Source organism: Corapipo altera, unplaced genomic scaffold (genome assembly GCF_003945725.1).
Source record: "Corapipo altera isolate COAL_440 unplaced genomic scaffold, ASM394572v1 359, whole genome shotgun sequence".
NCBI lineage: Eukaryota > Metazoa > Chordata > Aves > Passeriformes > Pipridae > Corapipo > Corapipo altera.
In genome coordinates this window covers 111,635-133,172 of record NW_020884948.1, presented here as the reverse complement: position 1 = coordinate 133,172, position 21,538 = coordinate 111,635, and the positions used below count along the sequence as shown (strand labels likewise).

The following is a 21,538-nucleotide window of genomic DNA, read 5'->3' as shown; positions in this document are numbered from 1 at the left end:
AACCAGTCTGTCTTACTTCTTCCATCTGGAGGTTAAATCTGCACCTTTATGCACCTTTACAGAGGTTTGTGTTGCCACAAACTAAATCTAATGTTCTTCTTTTTCAGAATAGCTGCTATATCTATAGCCACTAAGTTAACAGATCTACAGCTTGGGGATTCTGTGGAAATCAGTAGGCTTATTACAAAAAAAGAAATGAAGCAAGCCAGGTAAGGAGATACATGTAGAAACAGATTTCAAGCCCTTGTTCTTCACCTGAAGCATAGATGACATGCAAAATGCATAATATGGTGATCAAAATACCAGCTGTAATATGAAGACTTAGTCTTCCTGTATAGCGTGACCCTTACTTTAACAATATTGCTAAAAGAGTATTTTGCGCTTTCTTAGCGATTCATGTTTTTGCTTTCATGTAGAATGAGTTCTCTGTTATTGTCTGATTGGTTGTTATAATTATGTCTAGAACAATACAACTGTGGCTTCAGAGTTTTCTTTCTATCCAACCATTTCCTTGGAGTTCCTCTGGATTTTTTTTCCAGATTTCTAGACAGTGCAACTTTTTACTGTTACCTTCTGTTTCAGCATCCAGCATTCCTTTTTGGGTTATTCGTAGGCCATATTTTCTCCTAGTCAACATCTCAGTATTTATAATATTTTTTATTACCCTTTTTAGATATTTTTATGTTTGTATTTCAATTTGATTGGTGCTTCAGCGTTCTCATCCTGGCTGCTACTGAAAATCTGATTTTAAGTCACAAAAACACTTGTGACTTAAATTTGGTGATTTTCTGTTTCACCTGATGTTCCTCAGGATTGGAATAACTTGTCTTTTTATTTTTAGTATGATTTAGTTATGAAATTGTCAGCTTTCTCCAACGACCTTCTGTCAGAAACTTGACTTACTGAAGTCCTTGCCATTGAAGTCCTTAATCTTTGGGTTTAGTTTATTTCTGTTACCATGTCTCCTTTTTTATATTAAATTTGATTATTTCTGATTCAGTCTGTTATGTGTGTTAAAATCTAATGTTCCTTTTTATTGCGTCAAGTCAAAATAGTGACATTTCCCAACAGTTGCTTCATGACTTCCTGTATCAAAAGTTAATACCAGCATAATTCAAGAGCTTTTCCTAGTCATTCTGTTCTGTTTGCTAGTCTGTGAAATTGAGGCACATTATTACCACATCCTTTTGGATCATTTTCTACATTGAAATAATTATCAATCTGAATGTATGAGCAAGATGATACATGGGAGCACCTGCTCATCCCGGTCTTCAGCTTTGTTTTAGTTGGGACAGTGTCATACTTCAGAAGAAAATGAGAGGAGAAAACCAGGTGAAAGAGGGAGAGCTGTACCAATTCCTGCATGCAACTATAAAGAGCATGGTCATAGTACTGTATAAACATAGTAATAAGAAAGATACCAGTAAGAAATAGTACTTGAGGTGAGTTTTTTTTAGCATATCCTGTTTGTTTCAATTAATTGAATACTCAAAAATGTGCAATGTAAGCATTAATTTTTGTCTCTAGAATTACTGTAGAATAATCTCTGCTTTACCTAGACAGAGCTTCAACTACTTTCTGTTTGCATCACAATGCCAATCAGATACAAATGTACTCAACAACATGAAGCCAACTTCAGCATCTCCCAAAAATTCACTGTTTAAAGAAAGCAACCATTTGGCAGTGTTAAAACTTGGCAGGGAGAATGGGGGTGCAGGGTGGTAGAAAAAGAGAGGGGTGACCTTTATAGATAGTGAAGCTGCAAGTCTGTATAGCAGCTGTACACTTACCTGGAGGGTGAATGTTGGTGTCCCAGCCTTTGCAATGTTTAATATAAATTGTGTTGTAGGCATTGCCACACATTGCCACACATTTTTCTGGGTGGACAAACATTGCCCTTTCCTTTGACAGTTGAAATTATCAGAGATGACTTTTCTTTGTGCAGATCTTTCCTAATATGATAACTGAACTGTGGCAGGTGACTTTTATTCAAGGACAGTCAGAGGAAGTATTCTCCCTTCCACTTTCATCTACCAAATACTGGGCTGGGGCAAGGGGAAAAGAGATGGTGGTATATAAAATATTTAGTCTTAAATTTCTAGTTGTTAGACAATAGATTAGTAATTTTTGGATCAGAACCACCTTGGGTATATGTGTGTGTGCATGGAGGGGGGAAGGGGTGGGTTGAAACCTCACAGAGGTGAGGTGGCATCATAACCCTCATGGCAGGCCCCTGGAGCCCACATGGGGAAGCCCTGGGATAGCTGTCAGTCACAAGCTACCTGGGAAAACTATAACACATCACACCTCCCAGAGCCCCTAACCCAGCCTCAGATTGGCAGGGACAGTGAGATCACTGCCCCTCACCGTGGCCTGGAACCCCAGAGTGACCAGTGGGTCAGAGACCCCACCTTGGGCAGGTGACCATAGGGACCAGAACAGACCAAAGGCATGTGGCTCTGCCATCTGGACATGTGAGAGGTGGTCTTCCACAAGGTTGCAGTGGTAGCTATACAGTCTGTTTCTCCCACCTTCCCTCTTCTTGCTCCCTCTTCTTTTCTTTCTTTGCTCCTTTCTTGATGTTTTGGGTAGCTTAAAGCTGGAGGGATTGGATTTCGACTTAAGTGTTGTGGATTAGTATGTGTATTGTAGTGGAATGTTTTGTCTAGCTTGTGTGGTGCCCTTTTGAACTTTTGCCAAGTTCCCTTATTTTCTCCCCTAAATTATCAATAAAAGTACCTCTTGGGAAAAAGTCTGTGATTTATTCTCTTGACACTATCTCAAGGTATTAAAGAACCCTATATATATATATATTTTAAAGTAAAACTCCTGGCTGAGCCCATGAGCTTGCAGCTCCCAAGGCCAGAGTGTTTATTGTCAAACTCCAGTATTTTCAAAGTAACTTACAAATCTGCTTCGCTCATTTACAGTAACAGAATATTTTATGCAAACTGTGCAAGGATTTTCATACTTTATTTTTCTTATTAGGGTTTGGGGTTTTTCTTGTGACAAATTTAATCAGACCTAGAACAGCTTCTCTAAATTGCCTACATTCCTCTTATAGCAGAGGAGAAAATAATTCTTCAAGCAAATGACTTTAAACAGTACTAAGTTGATCTTATAGTGCAAATATGTTAGCTTTCTTCTGTCCCCTTCAAGAAAGCCATCAGAAGAAGTTCTAGATCCTGTGTTTCCAACCTGAATGAAGCAATTTCCCCCCTAGCAATTATTTTTTTTTTTTAATTTAAGGAACTATTATCAACAGAATTAACTTGTGCAGTCTAAGGGGAAGAAGTTTTTAGCTGCCACTGAAATTCTGGAGAACTCCTGATTCTTCTATGGCATTTTAATCCCTCAAAATAAAATTACAAAATACCTTTCAAAGATGAAACAAAAAACTGAAATTCATAACTCTACTGACGTTAGGGATTCAGTTGAAATACCGATTTTTATGGTTCATCGTAATTGTCCGTATGCATATTTAACTTTCCTCCTTTTCCTGGCTTATAATTTTTTCTGATTCATAGGAATAAGTGACCTTGTGACATCTTCCTTTGCTGATTTCCAGTCCTTCCTAGCATCCCCTCAATGCTCATATCAACTGCGTTCTTTTCTTAAATGATAGATTTTACCAATAACATCTAATTCAGAGGCTTTTTTTCTCAGTTTCTGTATGACTGGTAATTGCTGTTCCTTTTCAAGATCTGGAGAAGGGGTTGTGTGATCAAAGATCTTTAATTGTTGCTTGATGGTTTATTTTTAGCTCTGCTGTCTGTTCTAATACAATAAACTATGCTCACACACTCTTCTTACTTCTTTAGACTATGATGATATGACACCAACAAAGCTACAGTTTGAAAAGTATGAGTAGAAGCTGTGATTCTAATTCTATTTTTCTTTCATGATTTAGGTTGCAATGTGATGAAGAGTGCTTAGCCCTTCAGAGGAACAGGTGGGCAATTAACTTTCTTGCTTTTGTTTTTTCCTCAGTAGTAATCCAGGTTCACAAAGTTAATGTATGCAGGAAAAAATCCTTTCCTGCATGACCTAGAGAACAGATAAAAGTGGAGATGATTCCTGTGTTCTAGGGATCTGTATTAAATGATCTGAGATCTTGCTAGAATATTCTAGTGAAAAGTTTTAAGCGAGTAGTTTCAAATGTATAGACCATATCTTTTGCAAGCTGTTTATTTATATTAGTAACCTGTACCTTTTCAGTGACAACATGTGTGGAAAGTTGAGGGGATTTATATGTTTATTTTTGTTTGCTTATGTTTTTGTTACATTTTGGGATTTTTTCCTTTTACTCTCAAATTGAGGCGTCTTGCTGAAGCTCTTGAAATAGATGATAATTCTGATCCTTTTAACATCCGTTCTTCTGGACCAAAGTACAGTGATGTTTTAAAAGAAGATGCAAGGTATGTGTTCTAATGATGGCAAGTGTCGTAGTTCAACAGTGTTGAGAGCAAGATGGAAAATGCGGAATAGTTTGATTTACTCTTGTAAAAATAACCACCTTGGCAATAGATGGCAGTTGAAGCAAAGGAGGTGATGTGCACTTCTCAAGACCTCCAGAATGAGAACCTGAAAAGTAAAAAGTGCCTGACTGGTTGCTTTGTTCTGTAACAGGACCATATTTAGAATGGGAACATCATTTTCACCATTCTCACTATGAATCAGTACCTGTACTTTTCACATCTCTACTGCTTTCACACAGAACCAACCTCTATCTCAGTGCTCCTTACAAACTTTTCAAAACAAAGACAAAAGTGGTGGCTAAGTAATAAAATGTGCTCTTGTAGCCTGATGGTATTTCTGTCCACCAGTCTCATTAATTTCTTCTGTCTTGCTGCTTATATTTTAAAAATAAAGAAATGGAATTAATAAAATACTTGATGCAGAGCAAAGCCTATGCCAGTGTGACTGCAAAGAGTGATGCTAGACTGAAACATCTTAAAACAAGGCAATATGAAATCAAACTCATATCAAAAGCATTACACCAACACATACTGTGCAATCTGGAGTGACAGGGAGGGATCAGACACATCTTTAAAAAGATGCTTAAATGATGTGTCATTTAAGAAGTTTTTACTCTTGTGTATGTGTTTTTAGGCATGACATTAGTTTTTACTGGGTCTAAGTTTTTTAGAACATCCTAATCTTTTATTATTGCTTCAGTATCCTAATGCTACATAAATTTCATGGTTTTGTAAGGATGTTTTCTGCTTGAAAATCCTTTATTTAGTTTGCTGATGCGTTGAGATAAGTGGGAAATTTTACATATGTAACCATACAGAATTTAGGAGTAAGTTACCTCTTCCTTTACTTCAACTGATGAACCTACTGCAAAATAGGAACTGAATCTTTTCATTGTGGAGCTACTGTTTCAGTAGTATTTGCACTTAAAAGTGCTATTTTATAAGGACTATTCTCTTAAGTGTGTATAGGTTATGTTTTGCTTTACCTCTTTCAGAAAAACACAGCACACATTTTCAATACTGCAAGAAAGTGAAAGTTTTGCATCGTGTGTGTAGTCTTTGGAGTACAATTCTATTTTGTCTTTCTGCCAACCACTACTCATAGTGCAGTGTTCATCTTTCATGAACAGGACTGGATGACCAGGGTCATGCATTGTTCTCCAAATGGTAAAACAGATACCTTGAAAAGTAGCCTTACTGATTCCACACTCCTCTTCTTATTCTTTCAGTGATTTTACTTGCATTTCCTTTGTAGCCACTTTATACTGGTAATTCACAATAAATAATACACCAAGGTTATTCTTACAGCTTTAGCACAGAGCTAAAGCAAAAGTTTTGTTAGTCCTCAAGTCACTTACTTTGCACATTGCATTACTGGATTTCATTTATCTAGTCTTTAAGATAAATGAGTTTCTCCTTGTATTAATAAAGCTCTCTTTACAAGAGCAACAGTCTTCAATTTGTAAAGCTATGGCTTTATGAACTTAGTTCTTTGACTGCTCTTGATGTTATCTCAGCAGTCTTGCAAAAGATCGGGCTTTCCATCATGGTGGCAGGATCCAGAAAGTGTATCTGTTACAGTATGTTTTTCAGGTGGCTCAGCATTCTGAATAAGTCTTGACAGATTAATTTATTCTTGCTTGAGCATGTCACTCCAGTAATGCAAGAGTTCAGGGCTTGTGGTTTTCTGCAGAGTGTAAGCTACACACCCATATATGGGATCTCAGAATGATTGAGAAACACAGCAGCTACCTACCTGTGCATTCAGAGTCACTGCCTCAAGAAGGCAGCAGCTGCCAAAATCATCAGTAGAATGCTGTGATATTATCTTCTTTAGGCAATTTATTGATCTGTGAAGCTAATACATTGTCAAGGACTGAAAGAAATGCACATCTGCAAATGAGGAAAACTTGAGAAAGCTGTGAGAAAACTCCTGATTTTGAAGTGTAATCTCTAATTACAGAACCGTAAAGCTCCCAAGATGCAGTACAACTCCAGGTAACAGGAAGAAGATAAGTAAGTGGAAACGTGTCAAGATAATATGTCTCCTTTGTAGGGCAGTGACAGGAGAAGGGGGCACCAGGAGTAGTGATATCTGAGTTTTGAGGTGTAACAAGAACTAATAGTTTTTGCAGTGGAATGTACCATAGAAACTACATATAACTGAGCCATGTGATTTAAAAGATCTAACCAAGCAAAGTAAAGATGAATTAAAACTACTGGAGAAAGAGAGGAGAACATCTGGAATGTCTGGCCACCTGGAGCTACACAGAAGAAAATGTTCTTACTTTGTCACTGGCTGTGCAAGACCCCACAGCAGCTATATGGACTATGAAAATCTAAGATCAAATGGTTAAGAAGGACACAGAAGGAGATGGGTCCTTAGTAGTTGCCATCTTAACCAGTCTTTCCAAGAGTTAACCCTCCACATGCCACTGCAGGCAATGAAGGAGGAGCCAAGCACTCCCGTGTGTGATCTGGTAACAGGAGCAGTGTACAGTTTTAGGGTTAGGAGACAGCTTTCTTAAACAAGAACTGCATCTTAAAGGAAGGGACAGTGAGAGCAGCTTCTCAAGCACATGACTGGTGAACTACAAGCATGGGATGTCAGTCACTTAAAGGCAAAGTGACTGGCAAGTGTTGCAAGAATAAGAAGGGTTTCAGCAAAGGCAGCAAAGTCTGGGGAAAGCAAAAATATACAGTAAGAACTACAGTGGAAAACCAAGCAGTCATGAGCATTCTTTTTAAGTAGTGTGGTTGAGAAGAACTGAAGTGACAGTAGGCCTGCTCCTGCTTACATGCAATGCAGGAAAGTGGGAAGAAGCCTAATGTACACCATCTATAGACATTTCACAGAAAAATAGACTTTCATATCCCACATTGCAGAATTTCAGTATATACACTGTCAGATCATGTGTATTGTACTTTGGTATTGACTATCTTGGAATTTCTTGAAACTGAGAGACATTCTAAGTATTTCTGGAAGAACTCCCAGCTTGCTGATTTTGTTGGTGAGTTCCAGTTGATAACTGTTTCTATAGACTCCAAAAGGGCTTATTTTTTTTAATTTATCCCTCAGTGTGTGAGCTGGTTCCTCAGTAAGCTTTTAAATATTACAAATCAGATACTTGTGGACTCTCTCATTGGATTGTTGATTTCATTTTTTTCTTACCTCCCGTGATCACTCCACCTTGAAATTTAGGTGTTTATGGCTGGCATTCAGTGTAGTATTTGCTTTCTGACCCTCTGGATCCTGAAGGTATCTGTGGTTTTGGTGGGTTTTTTTTGTTTGTTTGTTTTTTGTTTTATTTTTTTTTTGTTGGGTCAGGTTTTTTTGTTTGGGTAGGGGGTTTTTTAACCTGAGATTATTGCTGTAATATCCTTTTCAGAGCCTCATACCACATGGGCTGACTCTGTGTTTCACAGCCTGGGTGTTTGGAGGCTCCTTTCTTTTCAGCTCTGCAAGTCCAGGTCCTTGTTGCAGTTCTCCCAGTGTAATACTTCTCTCTACTGAAGATCCAGGAGTTCTCATAACTACATGCTATGTCCATGTACTGTTGCAAAACCTTGAAGGTTTTCCAGTGATGGGCTGAGTCCATCATATCTGATCAAGTGATATTGGTAGCTGAGCTATTCAATGTTGTCATTTTGCATGTTTGTTTGAGACTTCTTGGTCTTTTGATGATACATTCACTTCAGCATCCAAAACTTCAGTAGGGCATCTACCAAAGATGGTTGTGCCCGCTTTGGTAGGCATGTCTTGACTGGTTAAATTCTGACATCATTCACAAAGTGGTATTGTTTTGGTATGGAATAGTGCCTGGTTTTTGAAGAATTATTGTTTACTACTAACCAGCCTTGAGATATGAAATCTTCAGGTCGTTTTTCCCCATGGGGACAGTGCCCTAACAAATAACAACCTTAATTTTAGAGTTAACTAACCTGCTTATGTAAGAACAGAGCACAAAGCTTACCCTTACATGAAAGACTTGAAGTACTGTGATGAAGCTAGGTACAAAAAAAATAGTTCTAACAAATCCTTAATATCTTACATCAAGAAATTTTGATTGCCTGCAAGTAACCTTATGCTGCTTCTTGTGTTCTTATTAGTTTGTTATGCTAAGCGAGTTGAAGACCAAAGTCAGTGAACTTTTCCTTTGTCTTGGAAAAGTCCACTCTGTTTACCTCATCCCCATTTCTGTGTCTCATCCTGTATTCTAATGAAGTGAATTGCCTTAATGACAAGTAATTTAAAAACTCTGAAATGGCAGTTTTAAAATCTACATTATCAATTTGAAAATGTAAAATTGTATTGTCAGACAGTAGAACCATATCATTTTATTCTGAGTTCTAATGGTTGAAGGAAAAATAATTATTTTTGTAATATTGATGACACACTAACATTAATGTAAATGAAGCTTCTACTTCAGTCAGTTGAGTTCTGTAATTTTGTTCTTGTTGAAAAATAATGTTAGAAAAAATGAAGAAGATTGTATCTTTGTATGCTCTCTTACCTCATTAACTTAGAATGCTGTTCTTGCAGGAAGGATTTAAAATTTGTCAGTGACATTGAGAAGGAAATGAGAATGCTTGTGGAAGCTGTAAATAAGGTCAGTATTCAGATATTCTCTATGACTTACTCTAAGAAACAGTTTTGTTTGGGAGGAGTTTGATACTATGAAACTTTATTAATACTAATAGTTATGAGTTGACACTAGTTCTGTTTGGGTTCCAATGTTTAATTGTAAAAAGAACAAAATTTTAGGAGACTTAGTAGTTCAGGAGCTCTTTGGTGACAAACTTTGTTTAAAGATTGAAGCAGGGCTAAGCTTTAATGCCTCAGTGGATTATCATTAATTTTTGGATCACCATTAATAAAGTATTAATTGTCAGAGATGATGTTTAAAGGTTCAGACTTTGAGGAGGAAAGCCTAGGTGCTTTTGATCCATGTAGTGGAACTTGATCACAAATTTTTTGATACCTTCCTGCATTTGCCAGTGTGTGAGGTTTTCCTCCTCCTTCTGTAAGGATCCTTGGATTCAACTAGAGTGTTTGGCAGACTTCAGTATACCTAGAAAGATTGATACCAGAGACACAATGATAGGTTTTTCAGTGATATCACCTTCAGGTCTATCAGGTTAGCATACTCCTGGCTTGCTGCTGCATCATGAAAGACCCAGTACATGTGGTTCAAATGACAGTGTAAAGTATACTATTCTCAGTTGCCTTTAGCTCAAGAAGGAGCTAACCTTCTGTAGAAAACATTAATTTCTTTCCCTCTAGGCCCCGAAGACAGTTACTTAACTTTATTCCTTCAAAAGATTATGTATGATATTTCTTAATCTTTATGCTTGTGCACCTGTCTAATGTTCTTGCCTGTTTTCAACATTGGAATGAAAGTCTGAAAGCAGTCGCATCTGTTTCTAATCAGCACAGAATGGGTAAAGTTGAAAGGTACCACAGTGGGATCATTCAGCCCAACCTCCCAGGGTCAAGCAGGGTCATCCTAGAGCACATTGCATAGAGTTGCATCCAGACAGTTCTTTAATATCTCCAGTGAGGGAGACTCCACAACCCCTCTGGACAACCTGTTTAGGTCAGTCACGTGCATATTAAAGAAGTTCTTCCTCATGTTCAGGTGGAGCTTCCTCTGCATCAATTTCTGCCTGTTGCCTCTTTTCATATTGGTTGGCACCACCAAGAAGAGCCTGCCTCCATCCTCTTGACAGTCTCCTTTGAGATACTATAGTCAAAATAAATAACAATAAATAAAATCTCCTCTGTCATCTTTTCTCGAGGCTAAATGGGCCCAGCTCTCTCAGCCTATCCTTCTGAGATCTTTGTAGCCCTTTGCTGGACTCACTCCATAAGCCCCATGTGTCTCTTGTACTGAGGAGCCCAGAACCGGACACAGTATTCCTGGTGAGACCAGAAAGTTCCTCTTTGCCCATCCCTCCAGCCTGTCAAGACACTTCCGAAGGGCTGCACAGCACTCAGGGGTATTGACCACTCCCCCCACCTTTGTGTCATCAGTGAACTTTCTGAGGAGGCTCTCTACCCCTTCATCCAAGTCGCTGATGAATAAGTTAAAACAATACTGGAGCCAGTACTGACCCCTGAGGAACACTGCTACCTACAGTCCTCCAGCTAGATGCTATGCCACTGATCACAACTCTCTAAGATCTGTTGTTCAACCAGTCCACTCGTGCAGTCTGCACTTCCTGAGTTTACCTATGAGAGTATCACAGGAGATACCAAAAACCTTGCTGAAGTACAGGTACACGATATCCAGTGCTCTTCCTTCATCCATCCAGGTAGTTGTTTTATCATACAATCAGGTTGGTTAAACATGATTTCCCTTTGGTGAATCCATGCTGACTAATCCTGATCACCTTCTTGTCATCCATATGCTTAGAGATGACTTCCAGGATGAGCCGTTCCCATCACCTTTCTAGAGACCAAGGTGAGACTGACTGGCCTGTAGTTCCCTGGGGTCCTCCTTCTTGCCCTTTAGGAAAGACTGGGGTGATATTTGCTTTCTTGCTTATTTAAAAATGTTCAAAGCAAACGCTAAATACAGAGCTATCTTCCTGAATATTCCAACTACCACTCCTTTCTTACCAGAAATCAACCTACACAAACCTTCTCTTCACATATATCTTCCCCTTTCTCCATTCAGTTTCCATTGACAGCTACATTTAACTCCACTTCTTCCTGCTGCTTGGGCCATAAATCCAAAGCTTTCTGAATCGCTTCTTTTGCTAACTCAAAGGCACCTTGCTGTTCACTCCCCCATTCAAACTCATATTTCTTCCCTGTTACTTTGTACCAGGGTGAAAATCTGTCCTAGATGCAGAATGTATTGTCTCCAAAATCCAGACAATCCGATAAACCTCTGCATCTCATTCTTATTACAAGGTACTGCAAAATCTAACATTTTCTGTGGGTAATGTTTCCCAATGTCCACAATGCCACTGAATTCCCAGAAATTTCACTGCTTGGGATAGTCCTTGAATTTTAGTAGGATTTATTTCACAGCCTTTTTGTTTCGTGTGATCCACAGCCACTTCCAGCATCTGTTGTATTTCTTCCTCACTGTTTCCCTTAATTAAAATGTCATCTGTGTAAAGCGTTATTTGCATATGAGGAGGCAGCTTTATTTCATCCAAATTTTCAACCACTGTTCAGTAGCAGATTGTTGTACTATGTACCCACCCCTGGGGCAATGAGGTAAAAGTATACTGATGTCCCTACCACGTTAAGAAAAAATCAGTCCCACTGTTCTTCTACAATAGGTATAGTAAAATATGCATTAGCTAAATCAATTCCAGCATACCTACTTCTGGAATGTTTCTGAATTTTTTTCTGTTAAAGTCGCAGTGTCTGGTACAGCCATCGTGAGAGGCAGCATATGCTTATTTAACTTTCTAAAATCTACAGTCATTCTCCATGACCCATCACTCTTTTTTATGGGCCATACCAGATTATTCCAAGCTGTGGTAGTTAATTTTAAAACTCCAGCATCCAGCAAATCTTTAATTGTGATATTTTTTCATGCTCTCCTGGTTTCCGGTATTGTTTCATTGTTACTAATTCATTTGCAACAGAAATCTGCACAGGAGACATTTTTTTTTTTACCTACTGGAAGATTGACCAGGCACTAATATAATTCTTTATTCCAAATTGGTACTGACCATCAGGAAGATTCACAGTTAATCCTTTTAAAATATCTATCCCTATGGATTATTCAGGGATAGGAACAACCATGACCGAGTAAGATTGTTTCAGGAAGTTCCCTATTTTCACTTGTATTTAGGTTTGTACGGCATCAATTTGTTTCCCTTCCAAACCGGTAATAGTTACAGGCTGCCCTTTAAATTTCTTGGGATTGCCATATATCAAAGAGGCCTCCAATCCAATATCAATTAACAGTAATGTTTGTGAAGACCAGTTTTTCCAAGATATTTGAAGCTCCACATGGGGCTGCCGGTCCCCCTGTATCAATTGCACTGGAGTTTGGATGTCACTTCAGTGTCGTTTACCACACTGATTAATTTCCCTGGTCTGTTTCCAAGGATAAAAGTCAGAATATCGTTCCCAGTCCTCCTTCTCCCCTGGAATAACGGATCTACTCTTGGAGGGCCCACTGTGAACAGATGCGGAATCCCGTTGAGGCTCTGGAGGGGATTCTGTATGCTGAGTTGTTCCTGGATTATTTACTTTAGAGTTTTGCACTTTTTTACCAGGTTTACTCAGACCTCTCCGCTTATAAATCTGCCATAGTTCATGAGTCAGAACCCCATCAATTTCCTCACGAGACATACCATCTTTCAATAAAGCTGAAAACATTTCCCTATGAGAAATTCTGTTGTCATTCCCTTTAGAGTGTCTCTAGTATCCCGGTTTCCTGCACTGCCTTGCGGCCCCCATTCTCCAGGGTTACCTAGCTGTTGTATTTTTTCAATTACTTCACAGAGGGGATTTCCTGTCTTGTTAATCAAAAGTTTTTGTATGCTGCTGGGGAAGTCTTGATCACGTTATTTCTCATAGTAACAGACAAAACATGCTGCATTATACTGTCAACATCTCCTATGAAAATCACTGATATCATCCCTTCTTCCTTTAATCGTTGTACACAATCCCACAAAGTATACCACACACGCTCAGTTCCAGTTGGTCAGTCATTTTCTGCAGGATATTTATTACTGCATCCTGAAGTAGTCAAAGCTAACAGATTAGCATCATGAACATTGTTCTGAAATGCATCCTGCACATATGAGTCTGAACTCAAGATTAAAAACTTCCTGGAATCCCCCAAATCCAGGGTGACGCCTGATGCTTCCTGATCATACAAACGCACCGTCCAAGTCAGTAGAGATTCTTCCAGTCTCTGTTTAAACCATTCAGTTATATAATTTACTTCATTCTGAGTACAATCCTCCACCACATGCCTTCCTATCACCTGCCCATCAACCTCTAATTCCATTTTCAGTCTCCATGCTGGTCTCACATCTATGAATTCATCTGTGGAAACAACCTTATCAGTTGGAAGTAGATGCATAGAATAGTTGTTTGTTATCACCTAAGAGTAATTTGTCCAGTGTCGTGTTGCCTGTGGTTATCTGATTTTCCATATTTCTTTATACACTGCCTTTATCATGCACACATATGTACTCAAGTGTGGACACACAAATATATTTCTACATATAACTGCGTATACCAAATATATGCTTATACTAAATCAAACCACGATATGTAATTATATTAATTATATTAAAATTGAATTTGCAATATACAAATTAGTCACAGTGATGTCACAATATTAGTGACATCAAATATGCCAGAAGAAGAGTACCAGAGAGCTCAGAAGTGTCTCCAGTGCTTTAGTTCTCAGTGGAAAAACCAACTATTTGTTAAATAATGATCCTACAAAGCAGACAAATTATGTCTGTTAAGGAGCATCTACATTGCAGAAGAGAAGGAAAAAATGAAAACAAATCACATGTGACAGTCTTTTCGCAGTCTGACCTAAAGAGAGAATTACCCAGTGTTTACTTAGCTTTTATCATGACCAGGATGAACCAGTTAGGTTCACATGACAGTTCGGTATCTCAAGGATCGATCCTGTACCATCCTACCCCTCAGGATATAGGTAATTGCATAAGGTACGAGAAGTTCCCAGAAATCAAGTTATATTTCAAAAGGGAGGAGATTTCTTTCTGAACACCAAAGGCAAGTGACACAAGCCTTGAAGCATCTGTTATAATGCAAATGCAGGTAAGAAGTCATTCTTTCATGAACTCTTCAGTTGGGAAACCCAACAGTTACCTCATGAATTCCATGACAATCTTAATGTTCTGTTCCTAAAAATCCTCTATTTAGTTATATATTAATTTTTACAAGGCTGTCAAATTCTGTCTTGAAATGTTTAGATTACTGATTACCAGTTTCCTGTTTAGATGCCCATTCTACATCTGCATTTTTCACATTGCTTACAAATCTCCTGTGTTTCTTCATGTTGAGGCCATTTGGTGACAGTGAACCCTGCTACATGAGGCTGTAGTTGTTTCACAAAATCACAGAATGTTTGAAGTTGGTAGGATCCTCTGGATATCGTCTTGGAAAACCCACTCTGTTCAAGCAGAACCATCTAGAGCCAGTTGCCCATGACAATGTCTAGATAGCTTGTGAGTATCTTCAGGGATGGAGAGACCACAAGCTCCCAAGGCAACCTGTGCCAGTACTCAATTATTCTCACAGTAAAAAGCGTGTTTCCTGATGTTCAGAGGGAACCTTCTTTATCTTAGTTTTTGCCCATGACCTCTTGTCCTGTCACTAGGCTTCATGGAAACAAGCCTGACTCTGTTTTCTTTACACCCTCCCTTCAGGTATTTATAGGCACTGATGATATGAGCCCTGAGACCTCTGTTCTCCAGACTTAGCAGTCCCAGTTCTCTGTGTTCTTGTCAGTGTAGAGATGTTCCCATCTTTAATCACCTTCATAGTCCTTCACTGAACTCATGTCCATGTCTCTCTTGTACTGAGGAGCCCAGAACTGAACGGTTCAGTACTGCAGAGCCCAGTACTTCAGGGGTGGCCTCACCAGTGCTGAGTAGAGGAGCACCTCCCTCCCTGCTGGCAAAACTTCGCTTATTGCAGACCAGGATACTGGTAGCCTTCTTTGCCACAAAGTGTGTGTCACTGATTCATGTCCGACTTGGTGTCCAGCAGCATCCCAAGCTGCTCTCCATCTGAGTGGCCCCCAGCATGTACTGGTGTGTGGGGTTGTTCCTTAGCAGGTGCAGGACTTTGCATATCTCCTTGCTGAACTTCCCAAGGTTTCTGTCAGCTCATTTCTTCAGCCTGTCAAGCTCATGCTGGATGGCAGCACGCCCCTCTGGTCCATCAGCCACTCCTCCCAACTTTGTATCATTGGCAAACTCACTGAGGGTATGTTTTGACCCATCATGCAGATCATTAACAAAGATGTTAAACTTTGCCCTGTTCATCACCACCCTTAGGGCCCAGCCATTCAGCCAGTTTTCCATCCACCTCCCTATCTGCCCATCCAACCCCTACAGCAACAACCTGTTTTTGAGGGCTTTGAGGCTGTTATGGGAGACAGTGTCAGAGATCTTACTGACAGCCTGGTAGACACTAGCCACTGCTCTCCCTTCATCTACCAGACACATCAGTCCTTCACAGAAGTTTACTGAGTTGGTAAAGCCATACTATGTACTCCCAAGTAATTTCTTGTGTCTGGAATTGAGTTTAAGGATGAGCTGCTCTGTCACTTTCTCAGGGACTGAGGTGAGGCTGACCAGCCTGTAGCTCCACGTGTCTTCCTTATCTGTCTTGAAGATAACAGGAGCAGCATGTATGGAGACCACGCTCTGACTTTCTTTTCCTTAAAAATTGCGGGATGTACAGTATAGAAGGGAATATTTCCCACGCACTGTAAAGTTAACTTTCTCTGCTACTCAATTCTTCTTGCATAACTTTTTATTTTTGTGAAAGTCTCAGAGGCTTTCTTTTCTCTCTTGTGAGAGTCATGTTTCATCTTGCAACCCACAAGTTTATGGAACTAAAGATTGGATTAATATGTGTGATATGGCATTATGTAGGGAGACTGGTTTTAGTTGTTCTGTCACGATCATCAAGTCCTCTTTATGCTTGAGTCTGTGTTTGGTTGCTTGTTTATTACGATTCCTAAATACTCTCTTAACTAAAGATGTGACTTGCTTTCTTTGTTTCTAGATGTAGAACTTTACTTGTATTAAAAGTATTTTGCATGCTAATCTATCAAGCGTTCATGTAGCTCTGCCTGTATTAGTATTGTGTTTTTCAAACTGATTACTGTTACTTATGCTTACACATTTTACTGTTACTTTTTAATTTTTTTACATTGTACCTTTAGAGATACCCAGTTCAGCTTAACTGGATAAATGAGTAATAAAAAGGATTTTGTTACTTAAAAGTTTTAGTATTAGTATGGTTCAGTTCTATCTATCACATATGACTTTGCTTGCCTCACAAATATCTGATGCCCTACACTTATCAGTATGTAGTCATCTAGCATAGCAGAATTGTTGTGATTGATATGTGTAAGCAGAACAGACAGGAAGCTCTGTCTGTGTATGGCCAGGAATTCTGATGTTTTTCAGAGCATTGAACCATCACCACTTTTTTAAAGTAAGCATACTCATTTTCATAAATAGGTACAGAATCTATAGAGTTCTTCATTCAAATGCTTGTTCGTATGCTGCAAATGTGGTAACAGCTGGGAGGTTTATTGCAAAGTAAAGATTATATCCTGTCAGCATGTGATTATCCAAAGACCTAATGGAAATGGTTTAGCAGTTTCAGATCCAGTTACTGTTTGTAACTTAGCGATTTTACAAACTAAGAGGAGACAAATATTAGCCCTCTATTTTCAGAATAGCTGCAGTGTACCCCTTATGACTTGCTCTATTACATGTGGTAGTCCTTACACTAATTTAGGTGGTTGACCTTTTGTAAATCCACGTTAATTGTTCCCAGGGACCTTCTTCATGTACCTGAAAATGGATTTAAATTTTAGCTGATCAGTCAATACTTCTTGGGCTTTGTTTCACATTTTTTTTAATATAGTTGCAACAATTACCTTTCTCTAGTCAGTGAGTTCCTACCCTGTTCTTTACAATCTTTCAGAGATGATGGAGAACAGGACATCATCCTGGTCTCTCATTGCCCTTACATGCACTACTTGGAGACTCAGGAACTTACATAGGTTGGGATTTCTCTCGAAATCCCTGACACAAACTTATTCTACTACTGGTAGTTTTTCTTCCCCTTGAACCTTCTTTGTAGACCCAAAGACCTAGAAGACCTTGTTGGTGATAACCAAGGCAAAAGCTGAAGCAGTGTCCTGAATGCCTGAAAGCAGTCTGAAGCACTGAGTGACTTATCCTCATATGCATTTGTCATTACAAAGATCTGTCCCATTAAGGATGGGGTGACTGGCTTTTTGTGTGGGGCCCTGCAGAGCACCCTGCTTTTTTTGTTTGTTCTTTTACTATTTGTATAGTAATCAGGTTCGAATCAAGTACTGTCAGTCTTTGTTAACTGAAATTAAAAGTAGGAGGTTTTTTTTTTTATTTAATAAAAATCTGTTGATGCCATTATATCAGGGATTTTGCAGATAAATAGCTTCTATGGTAGAGGGAGATGACTGATAAATTTGACACCTTTGTAGCTATCTGCAATATGTGCACTGCAAAGCCAGTCTGAAAAATAAAATTAGATCTCATGCAAATTGGCAGCTCATTTTGAAAAATAAAAATTGAGATAAAAATAATTTTGTATTGCTTCTTTGGGGTATAAGTAGAATGACTATAATCAGGATTTGTATTTCAAACTTAAAAGATACCCCTGTTTGGGTGTGTGTATACTTTGAGGTGATGGAAACAATAAAGAACATAAAATTTAACTTTTGTTAATTAAACAGAAATTTTCAGATGAGCTTTTTGTAAATACTGAGGTCTTAGCAATTTGTGGTACTAATTATGTCATAACAGCAAAATTTTAAAGGTAGAAACAATTGTTTCTTCTTGTTTTCTTTCCCCTGGCTTCCCTGAAGGAAAACTTCACCTTTTTTTTTTTTTTTTTTTTCTTTTCTTAACCTTTTCTCTTGAATTCAGGGCAAGCATACAAAGAAGAGTCATTGTTACCCACCAATGAACAGAGATCACCGCAGAATCATCCATGAATTAGCTCAGGTTTATGGTATTGAAAGTGTGAGCTATGACAACGAACCAAAACGCAATGTTGTTATTACTGCAGTGAAGTATGTAATTCATTATTTTTTTCAAATCTTTTAAGCATAGTTTAAGTAATTGGATGTTTTTATCATTTACCGGAATTAATTTATTTACAATGCATTTGAAAAACGCACTAATTTCTAGTAGAATTTTTTTTAAAGCAGTTTTTGAATTGATAGTTTAATGGGCTTCTATTTCTATTACTCAAGTATATCTTCAGGGAAGAAAACACAATTAGAAATAATAAAGCTAAGAAAATATTTTGCCAGGTTGTTTTCCATTCATCTTTGCAGTAACTTTTTGTCATCAGCTAAATTTGATAGAGGTATCAAAGATAATATGTAATAACATTTTATAAAAACTGATGGGTTGAGAAATCGTATATAAAATTTGCATCACCTTTGATAAAATCTGGTTATTGTAACATACTTGTTCTCCATCTATCTGAACCTACCACAGAGGATACTCCCTCTAGTTAATGGACAAAGAGGGAGCTGGAATTACTGAAAATTGAAGAGATTTCTAAGCAAAAATGAAAATATTTGGAGAAGACTCACAGAAGGCAGTTCATATTAGAAAAGAAAATGAAGGAAATACAGCTAGGGGGAAGGCGAGGTGATTGTACTGGAGACATAGTATGGGACAGTTTCCAGTATCAACAGCATATTTAGTTTAGCATTGTCAAATTGTGATTCTTTGACAAACAGTTGTTTTTAACTGTAGTCATAAGAAACCTGTCACCTTCTGTGCTACTGGAGTGCCATGAGCTGTTCCTGAACTTGTTCTTTCATTGATAGCTTAGCTACAATCTTGATTTCTTCCAAGAAATTGTATTCTTCCGAGAGAGATGGAGCATCACTTTGATCTTACAATGTAAGATACTTTTTGTTTCAAGTAAAGGAAGATGAGAAAAGAGATCATATTTGAAAGCACTTACCTAAGAAAAATAAATGGATGGGGGTACTGGGATCAGAAATTAATGAAGAGGAAAAAAGTGCTGGAAAAAGGAGCAGGACAGATGACTATCCTTTAAAAGCAAAGGCATATCCTGCAACTTGAGAATGGGAGGCCCTCCTCTATGATTTTAGAAGAGTTTGCACACTTGCTCCTTCCCTTGTGTAGTTCAAGGAATAGCATACTGAGCAGAATGCACATGCTTCTATTTCATCACTACCACTCTCAAAGACACTTGGTGGTCTACTAAGAATATTCTTCAGCTACATAGCAATATTTCTTCATGCAGTGGATTCATCCAAAGCTTCTTTTCAATTGTCTTTTTATTTGCCACGTCTTCTGAGGCTAAAAAACATTGTAGCCTCAGAGAATTGATAGACCCAAGTTCCATGCTGATATTTTTGAGTATTTCACAATGGCTTCTTCAATTCCAGAAATTAAAATCATTGGAAAGTCATGTTTCATTCTGTTCTCAGCATTCTCTGTGGATTTCTATCATGAGCTCCTTCATGTATAGATAATTCAAAATAAATCAGGCAAAAAGACCATTCCTCCTCTTCACACTCCACCACTGTGGCATTGAAATGGTAACGTCACCATACAGGTAGGGCAGAGGAGTGAGAAAGTCTCCTTGGTGCTAAGAAAGCTTCCTCCGTCCAGGCTTCTTTCTCTTCTGGATATCTAGGAGCAAACGCCATAAAACCTGCTTTGCCCTTAGCTCCTGCCCCCATCACCATTAGAATCCCTGCATTAGGATCACTGATGTACAGTATTGCCCATGTGTAACCACAGAGAAGATTATTCCCAGTATTGATTGTTAAGCTTGATCTGAATTACAGTTTTGTGTCATTCGAAGTGTAAGACCCCTAGTGAATCCTTGCAGGTGCCCTTCTCTGTAATTCCCTGTTGGTCATCTTTGCAGTCTCCATCTTTTTAGCCGTTGCAATACCAGATTCTTTCTGAACTAGGTTCAGAGGTAATGTCCAGACTACTATAGTGAAAAGAGTAAAGCTTTCCTCTCCAAGCACACACATTTCACTGTTACTGTCAGTGGTTTTTTGAAGTCTTTTACTCATATGAATTTCCTCTTTCTCCAAATAGCTCTGATTGCAGAGCCTGTTAAAGGAGTGTCTGCTTGTTGTTATGTGCTGACCACTGTTTAAGCAGCTTGTATGGACGTGAGATATCCTGGAAGTGTTTTTGAGGGCAGTCATCCCTGTAAGACTCATCCTTGTCCTGTTCTTTCCAGGAAGATAGTTACAGTCAGTTTATCCTCATGAACAAGGGGACTTTTCAATTAGGTAGTAGGGTCCCACATGGTTCTCACTGAGAAAGCCACATTCTGCCACAATCTCATTTGAGAGCCATTGGCTTCATTATTCCACCCAAACTGTATCAGTTTTTGGAGACATTTTCCACAAAAATCTGCTCTGTCTGAAAGCTGATGGATCAGTATTTCACGACTACATGGAGTAAGTCTGGACAGGTTAGTGGCAAAGAATTTTGTAGTAGTGTGTACCAAAACAGATCAATGCTGATCCATCCGTTATGAAAACTGAGCTTCTAGGCTTGAAGGAGAAGATAAATTTAATCCTGATTTCCACAGTTCAGTTTTATACAACAGGCCATCCTGTCAGCACTAGCACTGTCTTAAAATCAGCGGATAGTTTATGTTATTACTTTTCCTGTACTGCTGTTAAAAATTTTTCATCTCAACTTTGTTGCTTGAGGCAAGCAGTTGGTTTTTTTTTTCCTTACTTTGAGAATAGTTTAAGGAAATGAAGAATGGCAACTTTCATATCAAAATGTCCAAAGTACTTGCAGAGCCTTTTGGTTTCATATCCACTGTTCTGTTATAACTGATGCTAGATAACCATGACAGGTTAGGAAGAGTCTGCTTTCTTTCTTATTTCTGGTAATTAATTAGACAAAGTGGTTTTTTTCCCACTGTACATCTCTTTAATTGAATTCAGTTTGGGTTTTTTCCACATGAGCTAAATGTGGGTGACTGTTTTTTTTTTTTTTAACCAATCAGTTCACAGAATTTTAGGGAAATTGGAGTCAAGTCTAATTTTGTCCCATGTATCACCAAGGTGGTGTACAGGAAGTGGTGTACATTTTACTGGAGTGTGAGTTGATAGATTTTTGTCTCTAAAACCGCTGTTGTTCCATGGCCAAACAGTCTGTTGTATATCTCTTCTGCTTTTTATTGGAGGATTGCTAAATTTTGTCAAAGCTAAACCAGGTCTAGGCCTTGATGTGACCAAAGCAAATTTGGTTCCAAACTCATTTCTAACTGTCCACAA

The 21,538-nt window shown here is 38.5% G+C and overlaps 1 protein-coding gene across 6 annotated transcripts in view; it reads left to right on the top strand.

Annotated features, from left to right (window-relative positions):
• The window catches only part of NFX1 (nuclear transcription factor, X-box binding 1), a 72,422-nt gene that overhangs the window by 42,409 nt on the left and 8,475 nt on the right, over window positions 1–21,538 (top strand). For 3 of the 6 annotated variants that reach the window (XM_027662815.1, XM_027662816.1, XM_027662817.1), the window contains exons 18-22: window positions 108–209; window positions 3,911–3,952; window positions 4,320–4,418; window positions 9,022–9,088; window positions 18,159–18,304. In XM_027662815.1, the coding sequence (XP_027518616.1) occupies window positions 108–209; window positions 3,911–3,952; window positions 4,320–4,418; window positions 9,022–9,088; window positions 18,159–18,304 (456 nt within the window). The remainder of the gene's footprint in view (window positions 1–107; window positions 210–3,910; window positions 3,953–4,319; window positions 4,419–9,021; window positions 9,089–18,158; window positions 18,305–21,538) is intronic. The other 3 variants (XM_027662821.1, XM_027662819.1, XM_027662820.1) reach the window with 2 other exon arrangements.